Genomic DNA, 19,416 nt, shown 5'->3' on the forward strand with positions numbered 1-19,416 from the left:
ACCCAAAGCTAAATCAGTAAAAGCCAAAAGCCGAAGTCACTGAGTCTTGCTTGTTGGGTTTGCAGTTATTCCTTCAAAAATAATAGAATATTTCAATCATCATGTTTCTCCTTAGATTATCCCATCAGAGCTTGTACTAATCCATTATAACCCTGAAATAATCCAACTACTCTGTCATCATTGATTTTTCAAAATAGTCCAGATTGACTCAGCCTGGTTGACAGATGGCTTGCTTTTCTGCAAAATGTCAACAATAATTTGACACATCTACAAAACAGCATTCAAAAGTTCGGTATTTAGCAATTACACAATCTATCCATTCAAACACTGACACTGCAATTCATGACCAAAGGTTAAATACACAAAATTGTTGTAAAATATGTTCAATTTCTCCAAAAAATTCGTCTGTAAAATTTTCTTGCCAAGATTTGTTCTAGCCGCTTATGCCGAGAATAAACTATTAAGGCCGCTTATGCTATAATATATAAGAGAAGGGAGAAAACTGTTCAAGACAACAGCAGTATACGGCTCTGGACAACAGTGAACTTCTAAGATACCAGCGACATTTTCATCTCCTCCTGAGGTTCTCTACCTTTAGGAGGTTAACATCTCATAGAGACGACTTCTGAAAGTTTCGACTTCTTGTCTTGTGATAAATGTCCTGGTTTTTAACATCAAACTATTGGGCCCATGAGCAAATAATGAATGTGGTATAAGGGAAAGATTCTCTTTTTTTTTTTTATCCTTTCCGACCCCTTTGATTTGGATTACTGTAAAGATCTCGAGAATCCAAGAACAAACTCTAGACTACTCTCTGACTTCACTGAGATCCAATTGCAATTTTAAAGCCAATTATAATATAAGACTCTCAGGACTATTTTGAAGTTTACATCTAAATTCATACAAGAATAATTGGTGAAATGGGATTCTATTTTCATCAGTTCAATGTTAATATAATAGGTCTTCAGTAGTCTGATTCAAATTGTGCCAAATACCAAATTGTAGAGAAATATATCTCGCCGCTCTCTACTTATTCTGGACAGTTTTAATTAAATATAACAAACTTCTTACTTAACAATTGGCACTCCCTGGTTGTTTATTACCTTTACAATAAAATTCAGATATTTTGTAAAAATAGTTTTAAGTATAATTTAAGTATCTACATGAACATTTTTCTAGACTGTCCCTTTTAAGTCCATAATTCTCCTTACATAGATCTGAATTCATCTATACGTCTCTGAACATCGCCTTTACAAATGTTTTTAAGAGTTTTATATTTGTCTCGACCCTGTCGTACATTCTCTTGGTGAAGTTCATCATTTTTAGTCATTTTTTCAGGTTCCTTGGCATCAGCTAAGTCAGCTTTTAATTCCTGAAAAGACAAATTTAAATTCTCAAGGATATATTGAAGACAGCTAACTAACTTCAAATTTTGAACTCCTAATTTTTTAAGAGATCACTTCTAATTCAAATTATCCAAGATCTCATCAATATATATGATCAGACCAAATTATAGCTTCTATTCTGCGCACAACCAAATTTTGACTTGTTTTTTATCAAGTCAAGGGCAATAACTCATAATCTATTCATAAAAAATCTTCGAATTCAAACTTTTCCAAGATCACATCAATATTAATGAACACACCAAATTTCATAGCTTCTATTCTGTGCACAACCAAATTTTGACTTGTTCTTTATTAATTCAAGGGCAGTAACTCATAATCTGTTTTTAAAAAATCTTCGAATTCAAACTTGTCCAAGATCACATCAATATTAATGAACAGACAAAATTTCATTAAGATCAGATGAAAACTGTAGTCTCTTAAGTGCAGAGTGCTAATGAACAAAATTTTGACATGTTTTTACTATGTCCAGTGCAATAACTCAAAAACGTTCATCGAAAACTCATCAAATTTGAACATCAAGATCTCATCAATACAATATGACTACACCATATTTAATTTAAATCAGATAAAAACTTCAGTTAAATTGTGCTCACAAACAAATTTTGATGTGCTTTGACGAAGTCGAGGGCAATAACTCAAAAACCATTCATCCAAAAATTCAAAATTCCAACTTGTCCAAAACTCTTCAATATATGATGACACCAAGTTTAAATGAGATAAAACTGAAGTGTATATTGTGCTAACAAAAATGTTGACAGACGGACCGATGGCAATATACGTATAAAAATAATAAAAATAAGAATAATTTTGAGTATAAATACAGAATTCAATGATTTACCTCTAATTGTTTTTGTAAACGTTTATTTTTCTCAGCTTCAGTTATTCTTTCCTCTTCAGGTCGTGGAAGAACTTCATTTTCATTCCCAGCTCCTGAAACACAAAATTTATTTTTGATTCAGTTATTTTTCATTACACTTTAAAAAGATTTTGATATCAAGAAAAGACAACTCCATACTAACCGTATTGTGACCCTGCTTCTTTGTCTTGATCTTGTTCTGCAAATTCATGTTCATCTCTTTGTTGTCTGAAATGGAAATGATAAGAATATAATTGTTTGCACACATCAATAAAATTTGCAAACATTGTACATGAATAAGACTTGAAGGGATTGTGAAGAGGTGTTCTTAGTTTTTTATGTCACTACAGGTGTAATTGAATAGAATTTTATGGTAATATTGTCTCAAAGTAAGAGGTCCATTTTTAAAACCTAAACAACTAACCTTTCTTGTCGTCTGCTAAGCCTTTCTTTTTTGCTTTGGGCCTTCATTTCCTGTACCATAATTGTTGTTGGTTGTTGTCTTCTCATGTATAATTCATGGTTACCCATACATAGCGCTAAAATATGTTTATTGATATGAAGGTGAGGAACATAAAATACAAAGTCCTGAAAAATAAAATTAAGATTCATTGAAACTGAGTGAATCAGATTGATTTTGGGTACACTTATCAATTGTAATACTATTAAATATTTATCATTTCATTCTTTTTTCCTATTTTTTTGATAAGGCATTGTTTTTCTATAACTATAGAGTTTTCCCATTCATTTATAACTTAGTCTAAAAACTGAATTTGCTAAAATACTTACTGGGGCCTTTTTGTCTATTGGTTTAATTACTAATTTTTTATCATTCAAAGATATATTTCTGATTTCACTCCATGAGAAACCAATTTTAGGCGTTAATCTGAAATAATTATGAATTTCACTTAAAACAGATTTCTACAAACTTTATAGTGACATCATTCTATTGTTCAGTCAAGCTTTTCAATCTCAATCTAATGTCATATCAGTCAGTCAGGATTGTACATATATGAACACGGGCAAGTTGTGTTCATGCGATGAATCATGTTACATGGCTATCTTCGTAAGTAGAAATTTAGTATGGGGAAAGGTTTAAGACTCATAATAATCGGCTTATTAAGAAGGAAAATGTTATTTAAAATCTTTTTATCAATATATTAAAAATGGTCTCAGCTATTACTTACTGATCATCCTTTTCATATATATTCAATCCAAGAGCATCAACACCAACTTTTAATTCTGTACCACGTTTATTTTTAATATCAAAATAATTCACACCATACATCTCTAAATCTTGAGCTATCTTTAAATATTCCATCATAGCATCTTCTCTACAAATAAAATGAGTAACTATTTAGATCTGAGTTTTTGAAGGCTGACCCTGGAAAGAAAAGTGTCCATTTGCCACATAACTCTATGAAACTGAACCAATTCCATTCTCTATATTTTGTAGAACAAATTGCATATTTAACCTACAAGATGCAATATAGTATGTTAATCAAGCCACATGTCCTTAGTTTTCAGTCATTATTTATTGGGCAAGTTGATGCATTGTATTGTTATATCTTGGCAGCCTTTTTTGGCAATCTTGTCCTCAAAATAGTAGCTTGGTTATATTTTTATCAAGTAAAATCCTTATCTTTATTTCAAGGTTGCCTTATTTTGACAAAGTTATTCAGAGCTTAGTTTTTTTAAAGCAAGAATGCAAAAAAGCTACCGTAAATATGGCTTCACTTAAATCTCTTCTTCATATAAGGTCATATTTCAACCAAGTAAAAGAACTCACTTTAACATTCCTTTATGTTCTGCATACCATGTTTTTATCCTCTCTTCCCATTGTTCTTTAGATAATTTATGTTGTTCATACACTCTAAAAGAAAAATAGCTTGACAGGCAAGGTAATATATGCCCACTGGCAGCTTTGATTTTGAATACAAATATTTGGCAGTACATTAACAATCACCAGTATGAAACTTCTTTAAACTTTAAGGGATGATACTGAACAATATTACTATAATTATTATAAGTTTTTGTCAAAATCCAGCAAGAATAGAGGCTTTAGAGTTTACGTGGTAAAAATTGAAAGCGTTTCCAATAACAATGTTAATTTTTTTTTAAATTTCATCCTTGAGTCATTAGAAACACTCACACTAAGTTTTGTCAAAATACATCAAGAATTGCACCTTCTAGAGTGTAAGATCTTCAAAAAATGATTTGAAGTTCAAAAACTTTGAGTGTTCACAGCTCACCGTCGAATTTTGAGAAGATCAAATTTTGTTTTCAAGAACAAGGGCAATAACTCATACTAAAATATTTTTAGATGTTCCTTATTTTCAATAGGGTTCATCCTTGGGTGATTACAAACACTAACCCCATGTTTTGTCTAAATCTGTCGAGAATTGTGCCTTCTAGAGTATTATAAAATTACTTATTTATGAACACATGAACCTTTTAAATTACCGTACTGATATTTCACACTTTAAAATTGTTCAAATAACATGCTTGTGGTTTTGGAAAATGTCTATCTTCCACATTAACACATATCACATTCAGAAATATTTTCAATATGACTGTAGATAGACTGTTCTCACCTTTCTGGAAGAATTCTATCATTGGATAAAAATCCAGAGGGTTGTGATTCAGGATTATAATCTCCATATTTAGCCTGACAGGCGTAGGAGCCGAGTAATACGGCAGTTTCAGGGGGACAGTAGATATCGTCATTTAATAAACTCTCTTTCACTTGAAGGAAAATCAGACTCTGTAACCAAATAAAAAGCATATCAATGTAATTTAAATTCAATCAAAATCAAATTTGATGTTAAGTTTTTAGTTATTAGTGTAAGGAAGATTACTTCTATGCGAAGCTGTATGGAAGTTTGAATACAAAACTTTTCAAATATTTTCAAAGAACTTGAATTTAAGATTTAAGGCATTGTAAATCTTTGAAAAGGTCTTTCAGAAAACCTTTTACAAAAGTCATAATGTAGTATTATGAACTAATAAAAGACGTGAATTGTCTGCTTTTTTATGAGATTGGCATGCAAATTGATGACCAAATGTCAAGTTTTTAACCTGATCATTACAATATTCTAAAGTTTATTAATACATCATACAGATAAATAATAAATAATCACATCATCTCACTCACTTGTGAGATATCGGTAAAAAGTTCTTCTGAAACATCTTCAGGGAAAAATTTGGTTCTAAATTGAAACTGTAATGGTGTTTCTTTCTTTACATCTTGGTTGATCACCTAAAACACAAATAAATGGAGTGTAACATTTTTTAGTTTCATATCATAAGCTTAGAGATTCAACAGAAACTTTTACTATCATGATCTAAATTTGACACAAATGAATGGATTTCATCTTGTTCATCATATTATACACCTACCGGTATGCTGTTGCTGAATTGTGTAATGAGAGAAATTTGTGGTAAATTATATGAGATTTGAGGCAAATTGATTGTGTGTTGATGGCAAGTTATATTCATCCAAAACAATTTTTTTTTATAATTACACAAGAGAGTTCTCTCTAAACCATACATGTGTACAACTCAAGAAAAAAACATCTGGAGATTTGCCTTGCAAAATCTGGAAATGGGGTGAAAAGTCAGGAGATTTTTTCAAAGCGCGTAAATTCGTGATTTGAAACTCAAAATTGATTCTTTTTTTATTTTTTTTTAAAAATAAGCTTTAAGTCTTGTAAATTAATTAAGTTGATCATTATAGGCCTACATGATGTAGTAAAAATTAACAATCTATAATTAGGGATAGGCAAAATAACTCTAGAAATAGTGCCCGATATTTCACATTTATGGGCCCAAAAATAACAAGAAAGCAAGCATGATCCCAGCCGTCTAAATTAAATGGTACCGGTAGGCCTACATCATACATGTAATACCATATTAAAAAATCAGTATATTCTGAAAGCAATATTTAGTAAATAATATGTACTGGAGTTTAAAGTCTAAACTGAGCTTCACCTGCAGAACAATGTCTTAAGACTGAATTTTTTGTAGGTTTTGGTCCAATTCATTAGAAATTACAAATATTTTACCTTTTTATTCAACTTTAACCATCTTGTGTAGCCTTTACAATCAACATATTGAAGACCAAAGAACCACATGTCAGTAAGGCCTATTGGCGCTATTACCTGAAATTGAACAGATAATTATGAATAACATTGACTGTTAAGAAGGCATTTCTCAAAGATTGTCATGTTTATTTTCAGTGTCTTCCAGATGAGAGAGGTTTTCTGGACTAAACATTAGAGAAAATTGCTATTAACACCGATATTATGCCATCTTGATTTAAACCAATTATGTTTCAATTCGAAGATCATGATACTTTGACTGTTGTTGTATTAGCAGGTGAATCTTAGTAATGCTATAATAAACCATTGAAATTTCTAATAAATTTATTATCTCTACTTTACTCAATGAGAAGATTTAATATTCTTTATCAGAAAATTGCAATGCTTTCAGAAGTTCCATAGTGAGTCTCCCTTTACCTCTTTCTAATAAATATATCATATATTTTCATTATCAAGACTTCATTATCAGCCATCATTAGTATGAATACATGTTCCTTTAGCAATAGTACAATATTATCCACATCTAACACAATCCCACATTCTCATCATTTGATGCTAATAATGTTCAGAAGTAAACAATCAAAATCAATGATGAGAATATCTGTTACAAACAATCGATTATTATAAATCAATATCAGCCTATGTAATTGTGATAACCTAATAATTTCAAGACTTAATCTATTGTCTGAGCAAAGAAAAAAAAATTAAATTTTTCCCATTATTTTTATGAGAATTGGAATAGCAGCCTCAAAATCTTAGAATGTCTTTGCTTGATGAAAATGTAAGCATGAGCATACATTATGCTAGAATTTGCGACTTTTTTTGGTAGGAATTTCTAAGAGAGAAATGTGCTTCTTTTCAATGTCAACAAAAGATTATATTTTCATCAACTCCAGGACATACTAAGACTAACAGTACTATTTTGAGGCTGATGTTCCAATTATCTTTAAAAATATTGAAAAATTCAAAATTTTGCTTAAACAATAGCTTTATTTCTCAGAAATGTATTTAACAAGTATGTCATAGCTCCATGAATGGATATTCTTTGTGGGGAGATGCAGGATTTACATGCTATATTTTGAAATTTCTATCTAAATACAAGGTTAAAACTGATGTTATGGTGAAAAAAGATTACAAGGTATTTTATACACGAGGTATTTCACAGGTATAACTTACATCATAAAGCATCTGTAGGCCAGTAGTCTTAGATTGGATGGTAAACATCAGGTCATATTCCATAGTGTTCACCTCAACCTTGAGCTGAAATATATCATTATAAAATCAGGAATAAAGAGAAAAAATCACAAAACATTGTAGACAAAGACAAATTGTAGACTAATATTTGTAGAGTAGCAGAAGAGACTTGCATAAACGTTCAATTAAACAAGCTTTAATGAAGCTGTGTGCTAATTAATAGCTTTAAAAACAAAATGCAGTATTTAAGCGAGGTAGTCTAAGCAAAAGCTTTTAAATTAAGGGACAGGTGCCCCATTTTGGGGAGTTGATTTGAGTCTTGAATATACATGTAAGTAGTCATCTAAGTACTAGAAATGTACAAAAAATATCTCAAACTAGAAATTTCTTTTCCTATCTTTATAAATGTCTTTTCTATATATGGCATTGTCTCAAGAAAAGACTACTCATCTTTTTAACTTTCAAACGTGGATAATTCTGGACACACATTGATTTGAACGCTCAAATTTCAACAGTCAAATGCAAACATTATTTTTGGTTGGCTTAGCTAAATGAAAATGGCACATCTGTCCCTTTAGCATCAATCAGTTTAATGAATAAACAATTGAATTAAGAAATTCTTGATAAATTTGTGAAGCAAGTGTTGAAATTAGACCTATTGTCTAAGTGACTGTGGACCAAACTCTTCTTAAAACCTATCACATGAATCATTCATATCAGACCAACTTTACACACTATCCTAAATGCTTTATAAAATGCATTCAAAGGAGATTGGTTTCTATTTCAACACACTTACATGGCCTTATAACTTCTTTCAACTCTGTCTCTGACCATATCATAATGAAATTCATTTTTGAAAATTTTATGTTCACAATACAATCCGGATTCAAACCGTTTCGAGTTACCTAGAATACAGTATTTAAATGACCCACATTACTAATTCAATTAATGACTTGACATTTTCATTTTTTTACTATAAACTGATATTCTCATGTAACATTTGAAGTAAAATAATGGAATAATTAGTAAGAAAGAACCATGGCTGTTTTTGATTTATGAAACAAAATTTCTTAGCTTCTACAGGGCTTAAATTCAATTCTGATGGCAAATTCCCATCTTATAAAAATTCAAAATTGATCTTGCCAATGACGTTAGTTTTTAAGGTTATAAAGATCACCAAAAGATGAAAATTTTCATGAAAAAATTTGATTTGATTCGGAGATCGTTGTGATAGATAATAATTTTGGCTAATAAAGGAAAATATTGGATCGGAAAAAAGGGGTCACTTTGACCCGCAAACTGCGATGCAATACAGCTTATATTGATCACTGATGCCATATTTCTTGAGAGATTTTGGTCTCTGACATTTTTAAAACAGATTAGTAGATAAGCACCTCTACAATGAAGTAGGCTAGTGATACTAAAATTTCCATCAAAAGAGTCAATACAAAATATAAGCTTATATCCTACATGTTGTTATTATTGGTTTATATATTAGCATCTAGAAGGCTACTATAGGCCTATAGGCCTTTATATCTCTTAAAGGGACAGTGCGATTTAATCTAACCTAAAAAATTGTTTTAAATAGCGTGTTACATTCTGTTATGTTACATTAACATATAAATTGTGGGATAACAAAATATTTTCACTGCTCAAAAATCGCTCTGTTTTATTAGTTCTATAAATTATGGATTATAGAGTCAAGAAAGCATTATGATTGGTTGGTTTAATAAAATTAATTGTCCAATCCAATCCTAGTTCTCATAATCCAATAGCCACTATTATCAATAGACTAATTATGATGCAATTGGATATGATTATGTAAAAGAGCTGGATTGAATATTTTAAATTGTAATCAAAAAGGTAATGGACACCTGTTGGCTTGTAGTTTTAAGTATATTTCACTGTCAAGACTCATCAGTAGGCTATTGTAACTTATTAATCCTCAAAATACATAATCAAGTCTTACAGATTATTTTTGGAAATAAAATTGTTAGGCCTACTGTTAGCTGAACATTAGCTGAATTTTACCTCTTAGAATGAACGTAAAATTTAGTCTCAAATTTGGTCAAGTAGGCTTATATTTTTAGCATGATAGTGGACTTAACTGGTGTTACAACCATAGAGTTAGAAAGTTTCTGTATAACTCTATGGTTACATCTAAACAGAATCCCTGATTCCCTGCATAAGATGTTAAATCAATCAGCGTTTATGAGTAATTACTTGTAGTTTAAGGATAATTACTAAGATTTATGGATGTATAGTTAATATCTGACAATGGGTAGACCGAAGATTCTAATCACTAATGAATATAGACTAAGTTTGGCCAAGATTGAAAATCTAAATTTTTTAGACCTAAGCTAAGACTAAAGAGATTGGCTAGAGTTCCTTGAAAAGTGTCTATTTCTATATAAGAAACACAAAATAATAGTAAAATACGTCATTTTCTTTAAAAAATATCTTCTTGAACATTTCCATCTTGTTCAAACTTGTTGAAAATCCTGTCGAAATAAATTATTAGGGCTGCTTATGCAATTAATAGCAAAAAGGGAGAAAACTTATCAAGACAACAATTACCTTCTCTTATAATGCTCAGAGCCGTCTCTATATACGGCTTTGATAATGCCATTATTAGACTTATTGACAAGCTTTCGACCATTAACCCATACATAAATTCTAGTACTGTTTTCAACCCTAAGTAACTTAACATATGATTTCTGTACATCATTTTCCATTGGTGAAGATTTGACATCGAAAATGTTTCTTGTCGATAGTTGAATTCACATAAAATTCCATTACTGATTAGCCCTCTTAGCAAATAATAATTGTGCATAAAGTTTTTGCAATATTTTTATTATTATTCTTTTGCGTAATGTCATTAAAAGTGATTCTCTCTTTTTTTTTCATGTCAGACCCTTTCATGTGGATCACTGTAAAGATCCCTTGCATCCAGGATCAAATTTTAGACTTCTGGTCCATCTTGCACACTTGTATTAACTTGTAAGACTGTACTTTACTCCTCTTTGGCTATGTAGATGGGCCATGCTCCTGATTGGGCTTTGTAGATGGGCCATGCTCTGGATTGAGCTACGTAGATGGGCCATGCTCCTGATTGAGCTCTGTATATAGGCAATGCTCCTGGGTGAGCTATGAAGATGGGCAATGCTCGGGATTGAGCTCTGTAGATGGGCAATGCTCCTGATTGAGCTCTGTAGATTGGTAATGCTCCTGATTGAGCTCTGTAGATGGGTAATGCTCCTGATTGAGCTCTGTAGATTGGTAATGCTCCTGATTGAGCTATGAAGATGGGCAGTGCTTATTAAAGAGATGAAGAACAAGATCGATAATATTAAGAGTAGTTTTAATAAGACTGCATTTCATTATCGCCAGGTTACATTGCTTAATAATAAAAAAATAATTTTCTATCATAATATAATACAATTCAATAATTTCTATTAGTTCAATCTAATAGGCCTACTGTATTCTGATTCAAATTGTGCCATTTCCACATTTATCCAAGATATTAAAAGTATCAATGATTAGTTCCAAATAACTGCAACATATCTAATGGCTATTTTTGATAATCAAAGAAATGTCAAATGAAAGTAGAAAAGCAGTATTGCGTAGTTATATGTTAACAGCAGACTAAAATCAGACTGCATAGTGTATGAATAACCCTTGGTATGGACTCTGAAATTAACTATTTTTATATATTTTTTGTAATATTTCCATCAAAACGAAGAATAAAATTGAAGTTAGAAAACTGGTTAACAAGTGTCATTAATTCTCTTTTTTTAACTCTAGCTACATAATTTACATATTAAATCTATAAATAGTTCTTTAGTTAAAAAAAAATATCTGCAGTGACTATTCTATCTAAAATAATCCTTGGTTTACACTACATAGTAAATTTTACGCCCTGGCCAGTGTTAGTGGCAATGTCTAGGCATTGAGACCATGATGGCTTTGAAGCCTTTCCTAAATCCAATGAAGTGGGCAAATTTCACTGCTGCATATCTATATACTAGCTTGTTTATACATACAGCCAGTGCCAAATTGGCAAGCGAGGCTTGAAAAAAGGCAAATTATGATGATGTTTCCTGCTTATTTGCCAAAATATGCTGCCAATTAGGACTTGTTAGGAATAATGTACAGCTTTTCAACAATTTTGTTTGGTCAAAACATTTCCAGTTAACCAATCAATATTCCTGAAATGTGTCAATTAAGATCTCTACCAACAAGCCCAAGACAATAATTATAGGAAGAAAAGTCTGATTTAAACAAGATGAGACAATTATATGACAAGCTGCTAAATATCTCCTTTCATCAGTAAAATATAAATTCTCAGTGGTTAAAAATTAGTATATGCAGGGAACATGAAATTTTGAATTGATTAATGAGCACTGTCAACATACTGTGTGTCGATCTTAATTTCATATATATAATCAGCTAGGTCTTATCTTGTTACACGAGAATGATACACGATACAAAATACATAGGAGAATTGTGTTATAGTGAGCAGATATACTGGATCATTCAAGATTTTGTAGACTGATATGGTCAGGTCAGTCAGACATTATTTACAATTCAAAATGTGGTTTAGTAGACTGGATCAATCAAGTTTCAAATTCCCTACACTGGATCCCACCCACCGTGAAATTTAAATATAATCTATAATCTAATATGAAGAATATATCATCTAATTTAAATGCTAAATTTGGAATGATTGTAGAAGATAGATTTGGTCTGAATAAAAGAGTCTATGTGGTAAATAAAGACTACAAAATGACAACTCGGAGCAAACGGAAAAACCCTTTTGACTTTAGAAAAACAAAATGTATCAAAATATTTCACAATAACACAATAGAATTCTTATATAAAAGTGGAAAAACTTGGATAGTAAATAATATTTACTGTCAAAATTACAGACACCTCAAAATCATTTCACAATGCTCTCGGCAGTTGCCTTTCAGTTGCATATAAATAACAATAATATGTCTTCCCTATAATTTAGTCTGTTTCATGATGTTCATTGCTTCACTCTGACTTGATATTGATCAAACTCATTTGATGTTTATTTCTATCCCAAACCTAACAGTTCTAACATCTATGATTTTGAGGTATCTTGAAGGTTCAAGCGTTTGCTCTGGTACGGAAATTGTTATAAGGCATTTTTTGATTCCTTTAATTTGAATAATAATAAACTGTACAAGGCATTAGAGATACATAGCATAATGGCAATCAATGTGTACAAAATCCTTAAATATTAGATTTCTGAAAATTAACAGCCAATATGCATCAACAATTCTGTTTTCAAAGGAAAATTTGGAAGCAAATGATGAACTTTGATAAAACTTTGATAAAGTTGCTACCATGTAGGCAATACAAATTTTACTAAGTTCTGTATAAACAATTAATATATTTCAAAGATGGAAACAGAATTGCAATCATGTAATTGACTGTAATTTCATTAATCCAAGCCCTTATTAACCCCACAGATAATCACGCAGGTGGTTTAACCCCTTTATTTTGTTATTGATAAGAGGTTTACCTAGGGTTAAATATAAAATGATGTAGGTATATATATATCTATATATATTTTATAAATCTATTAAAGTCCAAAACTCTCCTCACATAGATTCGAATTCATCTACACGTCTCTTTGTGTTGCCTTTACGAATGTCTTTAAGAGTTTTATATTTGTCTCGACCCTGTCGTACATTCTCTTGGTGAAGTTCATCATTTTTAGTCATTTTTTCAGGTTCCTTGGCATCAGCTAAATCAGCTTTTAATTCCTGAAAAGACAAATTCGTATAATTAAGGGGCATCATTCATGACACAACTTTTTGATCCACCATTGTCAAGATCAAATAACTAAATGAATTCAAATTTGTTTGAGAAGAATAATTTCAAGTAGAAATTCAATGATTTACCTCTAATTGTTTTTGTAAACGTTTATTTTTCTCAGCTTCAGTAATTCTTTCCTCTTCAGGTCGTGGAAGAACTTCATTTTCATGCACCTCGAGCTCAGCTCCTAAAAAACAATATTTTTTTTGGATTAAGTTATTCTTTTCTATTCTTTGAACTAATTTGTTATAACAGCAAAAGCATATCACTGACATAGATAATGTAAACTAATGCAATAACATTCAAATTCAAATAATTATTCTTTCATTCCATAGTCAAGTCAAAGGAAAAAGCTTGATTGTGGATAACTAGATTGAGGGTTTTTATGACAAGTACTAACCGTATTGTGACCCTGCTTCATCATTTTCATCATGATCATTGTCTTGAAGATGAAGTTGTAGAGATTGTGCTTGTGATTGTTGAATTGATTGACGGTTTAACTGATCTGCTAATTCACGTTCACGTTCAGCTTGTTCTTCTCTCAATCTTTGAGCTTCAGCCAACTCTTGGTCTCGTTCTTCACGAGCGATTCTTTCCTGTTCAAGACGTTCTTGTAGAGTCATAGTTTCTTGTTGCTTGGACATCAATTCACCAGAGGTTTCATCGAGTTTAGATTGAGCAGCTTCAAGTTCCAATCTCTACAAACAAATACAAAATAATAATGCTTTAGTTTTGAAGTTAAACATTCCATAATATTAGAATGCTCTGAAATTATCCAGAAATTACTTTTGAAATAACCAGCTAGTAAATACGCTTACTTTGCTACAGGTTTAATAACTTTATGGTTAGCAAAAGTTAATGAAGCCCAGACAATGAATTATGCCAGGCAATAAGATATCAAATCCTCATATTATGTTACTTTCTGAATAGTGAAGTTGGTAGGACACATATAGGGTAAGCATCTTGAAGTAAGATAATAGAAGTAAGCTGATAGATGAAAGCTATGAAGTATACTATAGGATACTTACAAGCTTTTCACGTTCTTCTTGTTCCATGTTGTGAGCATCAGCCAATTGTCTTCGTAAATTCTCAGCTTCATTCTGTTGTTCTTCAACCAATCTACGAATTCTTTCCAATTCTTCAGCATTTTTTCTAGTTCTTTCTTCCTGATCTAGATTTATAGACAACGTCAATTTACATTACAGTTTATTACAAAGGATGGTGGTAACCCTGCTTCTGGTTAGCTACTATCAATAGGTCTGAGAAAAATTTGAATCCAATTATTATTAAGAATATGACATACATTATTTGATTTTGAATTCAGGACTTATGTTGCATTGTTTCTTAACATATCAGACACCATACTTCATTAAAAAATATATCAAAATTCTGTGTATTAAAATGATACAAGTATAAACTTAAACTTTGCCACTGCAAAATTCTAACAGTAAATTTTTTATCATTATCTAATCATTGTGCCATAAAAATCAACTTACCTTCTTTTTCTTTAGATTGTTGTACCTGTAACAAACGAAGTTGTTCCTCTAATTCACGTCGTTGACGCTCATTTTCCTGACGTTCTCGAATTAATGCTTCTCTTTGTTGTCTGAAAATTTAAACAATTGAAATACTTATTTTAGCACACAAATATCGCAGACTTCACAAAAGAGGCAACATACATGTGAACAAGACTTAAATTAGAATGCACAGACGTGTCACTGCATAGATTTTGAAGTCAGCATTCTATCACAGTAAAAAATAAAGAATAATAAAAAGGATAGAGTTTTACTTTCTACTCTTTTGCACCTTATTGGTCTAATGAAGACGGATCACAGTAAGAAATCTATCTTAAAAACCTCATAAACTTACCTTTCTTGCTGTCTGCTAAGTTTTTCTTCCTTAGCTTGAGCCTTCATTTGTTGTACTTCAATAGTATCAGGTTTACGTCTTCTCATGTATAATTCATGGTTACCCATACATAGCGCTAAAATACGTTTATTGATACGAAGGCGAGGAGCATAAAATACAAAGTCCTGAAAAATGAAATTAAAATTAATCAAAATTGAGTGAATCAGCTTGAGTATGAATTTACTTATCCATTGCTGGGTCAAAACATCATTTTACTTTTAATAGTTCAACAGTTGGCAATTCACAAGTTTTCCCATTCATTTTTATTAAATCTAAAAACTGTATTCTTTATAATACTTACAGGTGCCTTCTTGTCTATTGGTTTAATTACAAATTTTTTATCATTAAAAGATATATTTCTGATTTCACTCCATGGGAAACCAATTTTAGGCGTTAATCTGAAATAAATATGGATTTCATTTCAACTTACATGATTCATTTTGGGATATAATTATCCTAGTGGGTGGAAATTCAGTTTTGCGATAATTTTAAGGTTAAAGATATTTGTTTCTCTCGGAAAATTTAAACCCTTCCCCTTAGAAATTTAATGTCTGTCACAATTTAGCAAAAGTTTCCATTATTTTAATAAGTCAATACTTACTTATCATCCTTTTCATATACATTTAATCCAAGAGCATCAACACCAAGTTTTAATTCTGTACCACGTTTATTTTTAATATCAAAATAATTCACACCATACATCTCTAAATCTTGAGCTATCTTTAAATATTCCATCATAGCATCTTCTCTACAAATAGAAAGACATACTTATTTAGATGGCAGTTTTCAGTGCTAACCACATAACTATGAGCTAGAAGAAGCCAAACCCTAAAAGAAGTAATATCTGTAAGTATTTCCATCATACATTTACTCATGCAAGACGGTCGGGTTAAGGTTTATTGTCATTATTTGGGTAAGGTAACCCATTGAATCCTTATTTCAGGGTAGCCTTTTTTTGGCAATGTGATTAAAGCTAGTAAAAGAACTCACTTTAACATTCCTTTATGTTCTGCATACCATGTTTTTATCCTCTCTTCCCATTGTTCTTTAGATAATTTATGTTGTTCATACACTCTAAAAGAAACAGAAGAAAACAGAAATATTTATAACATTTTCAATTTGTTTTTATTTGAATCTCATAAATGTTTCCATTCAAACACCCCCATTACATTTTTTTTATTACAAAAACAGTATTTTTTTTTCAAAAAGACTTAAATTGACCTTTCCGAAAACTGATCTTCCACTTATTCAAATGATTGAAATGCAAGTGGGTTTTGGAAAAAACAATATCCATCTTAGAGATAAACATATATCAGTATGACCGTGGATTGAAATAAGAGTCCTTTCTCACCTTTGTGGAAGAATTCTATCATTGGATAAAAATCCAGAGGGTTGTGAATCAGGATTATAATCTCCATATTTAGCCTGACAGGCGTAGGAGCCGAGTAATACGGCAGTTTCAGGGGGACAGTAGATATCGTCATTTAATAAACTCTCTTTCACTTGAAGGAAAAACATCCTCTGTAACCAAATAAAAGAACATTTTAATGTAATTTCATTGAATCAAGACCAAATAATATGAGATTTTTTGGACATCCAAATAATTCTGTTGTGCATTCTCTGCTTACTGGCATGCTAAATGATAGTCAAGGTTCAAGTTTGCAATCTGATCATAATACACTGTTCTAATATTACAGATAAAATAATCAATAATCAGACTTGGCTAATCACATTATCTCACTTACTTGCGTGATTTCTTGAATAAGTTCTTCTGAAACATCCTCGGGGAAAAATTTGGCTCTAAATCGAAACTGTAATGGTGTTTCTTTCTTAACATCTTGGTTGTTCACCTAAAACACAAATATATTGAATATTTGGGGTATATTAAATGATGTACTGTCAATAAGAAGGCAGCTGCCATTAATAATAGAGTAAACTTATCCTTCGAAATTCCACTAAATACAATGCAATTTAGAAACTTTGTTGCATATTTAAAACTGTACTCTAAACTAGGTTCACCTGCTACTGTCCTTACAAACTAATAGTAAATGTTTTTGTAGGTTTGGACAAATTTAAGAGTTGATAAATATCTTACCTTTTTATTCAACTTTAACCATGTTGTGTAGCCTTTACAATCAACATATTGAAGACCAAAGAACCAAATTTCCCGAAGGCCTATTGTCTTAACCACCTGAAATTAAAAAGAAAATATGAAAATTGAATTGGATCCATTTTATAGTTTTCGAATATCTAAGTTTTTAAAATTTGATGGCCATTTTTATTAGGCTTTCCCCTCCATAGGAGAAAGTTTAGTGTTGCTGTACTAAAACAATACTTTCCAATTGTCTTTTTTTTCTTGAATGTCGACTTAACTCAATAAGTAGATTTAATATTCTTTATCAGAAAATTGCAATGCTTTCAGAAGTTCCATAGTAAGTCTCCCTTTACCTCTTTCTAAGAAATATATCATATAATTTCATTATCAAGACTTCATTATTCTGAATACTACAAAGGCTTTTTGTTTGAAGTAATTGGGTTACAAGTTAATAACTTTTACTGCGTAAGTGTAAATTGCCATGTAGCCAAGAAAAGAAATTCTGCTTGACAAAATGTTTCATATTGCACAATTGGTAGAAGAGTTTGTCAAACAAAAGGCAAAATATCTTTCTTGCTTTGCAGTGAATTAAAGCATTAGGTTCTTAATCACACAAGGCCTTAACTCACTACTGTAAGAGAACTTTAATCTAGTTTGAGTCATGCTCTGGACCAACTCTGGACCAAGTTTTCTTCACTCCATGTGCAAGTTTAGTCCTACCAAATTTTGAGCAAAGGTCTCGTACTAGTACTAGGATATCCTAGAAACGATGTAAGAAGTTAAGACTGTAGCACCTCCTAGCGCTAAGATCATTTCGAGAATATGCAGCCATATTTTACCAATAATATAATGCATGTTTTGTTATAGCAATCACAAAAGTTGCCTGTGACTAGAATAACTTTCTTCTCCAAGATAATATCTCTTAATAATCTAGGAGCAGTTCCAAACAATCGATCATTCTTAGTCAATATCAGCCTTTTTAATTGTGATTCATTGATAACCTAATAATTTCATGACACAATCTAACTAGCTTTATTTCTCACAAATATTTTTGATGATTATGTCATAGCACTTTTCTTTCCATAAACTGACATATAAAGTGGTAGTGTATGCCAATTTATGAAGTATATTTTGAAATATTTATATATATAAAAATCTAAACTAATTTTTTCTAATTGAAAAAAAGTTATCCATGAAACAAGGATTTACCCACATGGAAAACCCAAAAATTCAGTTCAATATCAAATTGGGAACCAGATTTGGTCATCATTCCTGTTTTCATGAAGCTGGCACATATAGGAGTAGATTCCTTCATTACAAAAGATATATGCTTCTATCTAAACAATACCACTATTGCTAGGCATCTACTTCAGACAGATTTTGCAGCTTATGTCAACTAATTTAAGTAGACAAATAATCAATCAATTTTATTGTTTTGTGATCTCTTTCAAGCAGAGTCATGTAAGATGTATAGATAACAGCGACACACACTACAGGCATTATCATTACTTTGATAACTGATTTGTTTCATGTCCCTCGGATACAACCATTTCTGATATTAATTGCAACGAATTCTTACCTGATCAAATAACTGCTTGCCAGTGGTGCTGGGCTGGATGGCAAACTCCAGCTCAGCATCCATAGTGGTCACCCGAACATTGAGCTGAAAAAAACAAATATATCATTTTAAAATCTGGGATTATGGGAAAGAATGACGTAACAATATATGTGAAACGTTAATTGAGGATTTGTGGACTTAAATTTGTATAAGAGACTTCTTTTTGACTTCTGCATAAGAACCTAGTTATTTAAGTCTTAATGAAGCATAGTTGTAATTGCTAATCCTGTAAAAATACATTACAATGTCAATACAATATAATAGTGAGGTTAGAAGCCTATGCAACAAATATAAAGCATCAATGACTATAATGAATGAACAAATCAATTACTTGATAAGTTTAGGAAGCAAGTGTTGAAAATTTGACCTATAGTCTCTTAAAACAAGGTCAT

At 31.1% G+C, this 19,416-nt stretch overlaps 4 protein-coding genes across 4 annotated transcripts; all 4 read right to left on the reverse strand.

Moving 5' to 3' along the window:
• Positions 1 to 1,207: 1,207 nt before the first annotated feature.
• LOTGIDRAFT_107438 (hypothetical protein) lies at positions 1,208 to 2,328 on the reverse strand (the record flags this gene model as incomplete). Its single annotated transcript, XM_009063948.1, has 2 exons — positions 1,208 to 1,372; positions 2,245 to 2,328. Coding segments are annotated over 2 exons (249 nt in total), but the record flags the coding sequence as incomplete, so codon positions are not given.
• A 345-nt stretch (positions 2,329 to 2,673) lies between these two features.
• Positions 2,674 to 7,622, reverse strand: LOTGIDRAFT_107124 (hypothetical protein; the record flags this gene model as incomplete). Its single annotated transcript, XM_009063949.1, has 8 exons — positions 2,674 to 2,850; positions 3,052 to 3,148; positions 3,450 to 3,596; positions 4,052 to 4,135; positions 4,857 to 5,026; positions 5,417 to 5,521; positions 6,327 to 6,422; positions 7,539 to 7,622. Coding segments are annotated over 8 exons (960 nt in total), but the record flags the coding sequence as incomplete, so codon positions are not given.
• Positions 7,623 to 13,189: 5,567 nt separating this feature from the next.
• On the reverse strand, positions 13,190 to 13,846 carry LOTGIDRAFT_59617 (hypothetical protein; the record flags this gene model as incomplete). Its single annotated transcript, XM_009063715.1, has 3 exons — positions 13,190 to 13,351; positions 13,490 to 13,590; positions 13,804 to 13,846. Coding segments are annotated over 3 exons (306 nt in total), but the record flags the coding sequence as incomplete, so codon positions are not given.
• Positions 13,847 to 15,268: 1,422 nt separating this feature from the next.
• On the reverse strand, positions 15,269 to 19,069 carry LOTGIDRAFT_106937 (hypothetical protein; the record flags this gene model as incomplete). The annotated part of the gene is made up of 8 exons (XM_009063950.1): positions 15,269 to 15,436; positions 15,613 to 15,709; positions 15,913 to 16,059; positions 16,302 to 16,385; positions 16,663 to 16,832; positions 17,057 to 17,161; positions 17,407 to 17,502; positions 18,986 to 19,069. Coding segments are annotated over 8 exons (951 nt in total), but the record flags the coding sequence as incomplete, so codon positions are not given.
• Between the last annotated feature and the right edge of the window lie 347 nt (positions 19,070 to 19,416).

This window comes from Lottia gigantea (assembly GCF_000327385.1).
Source record: "Lottia gigantea unplaced genomic scaffold LOTGIsca_6, whole genome shotgun sequence".
In the NCBI taxonomy this organism is placed as follows: Eukaryota; Metazoa; Mollusca; class Gastropoda; family Lottiidae; genus Lottia; species Lottia gigantea.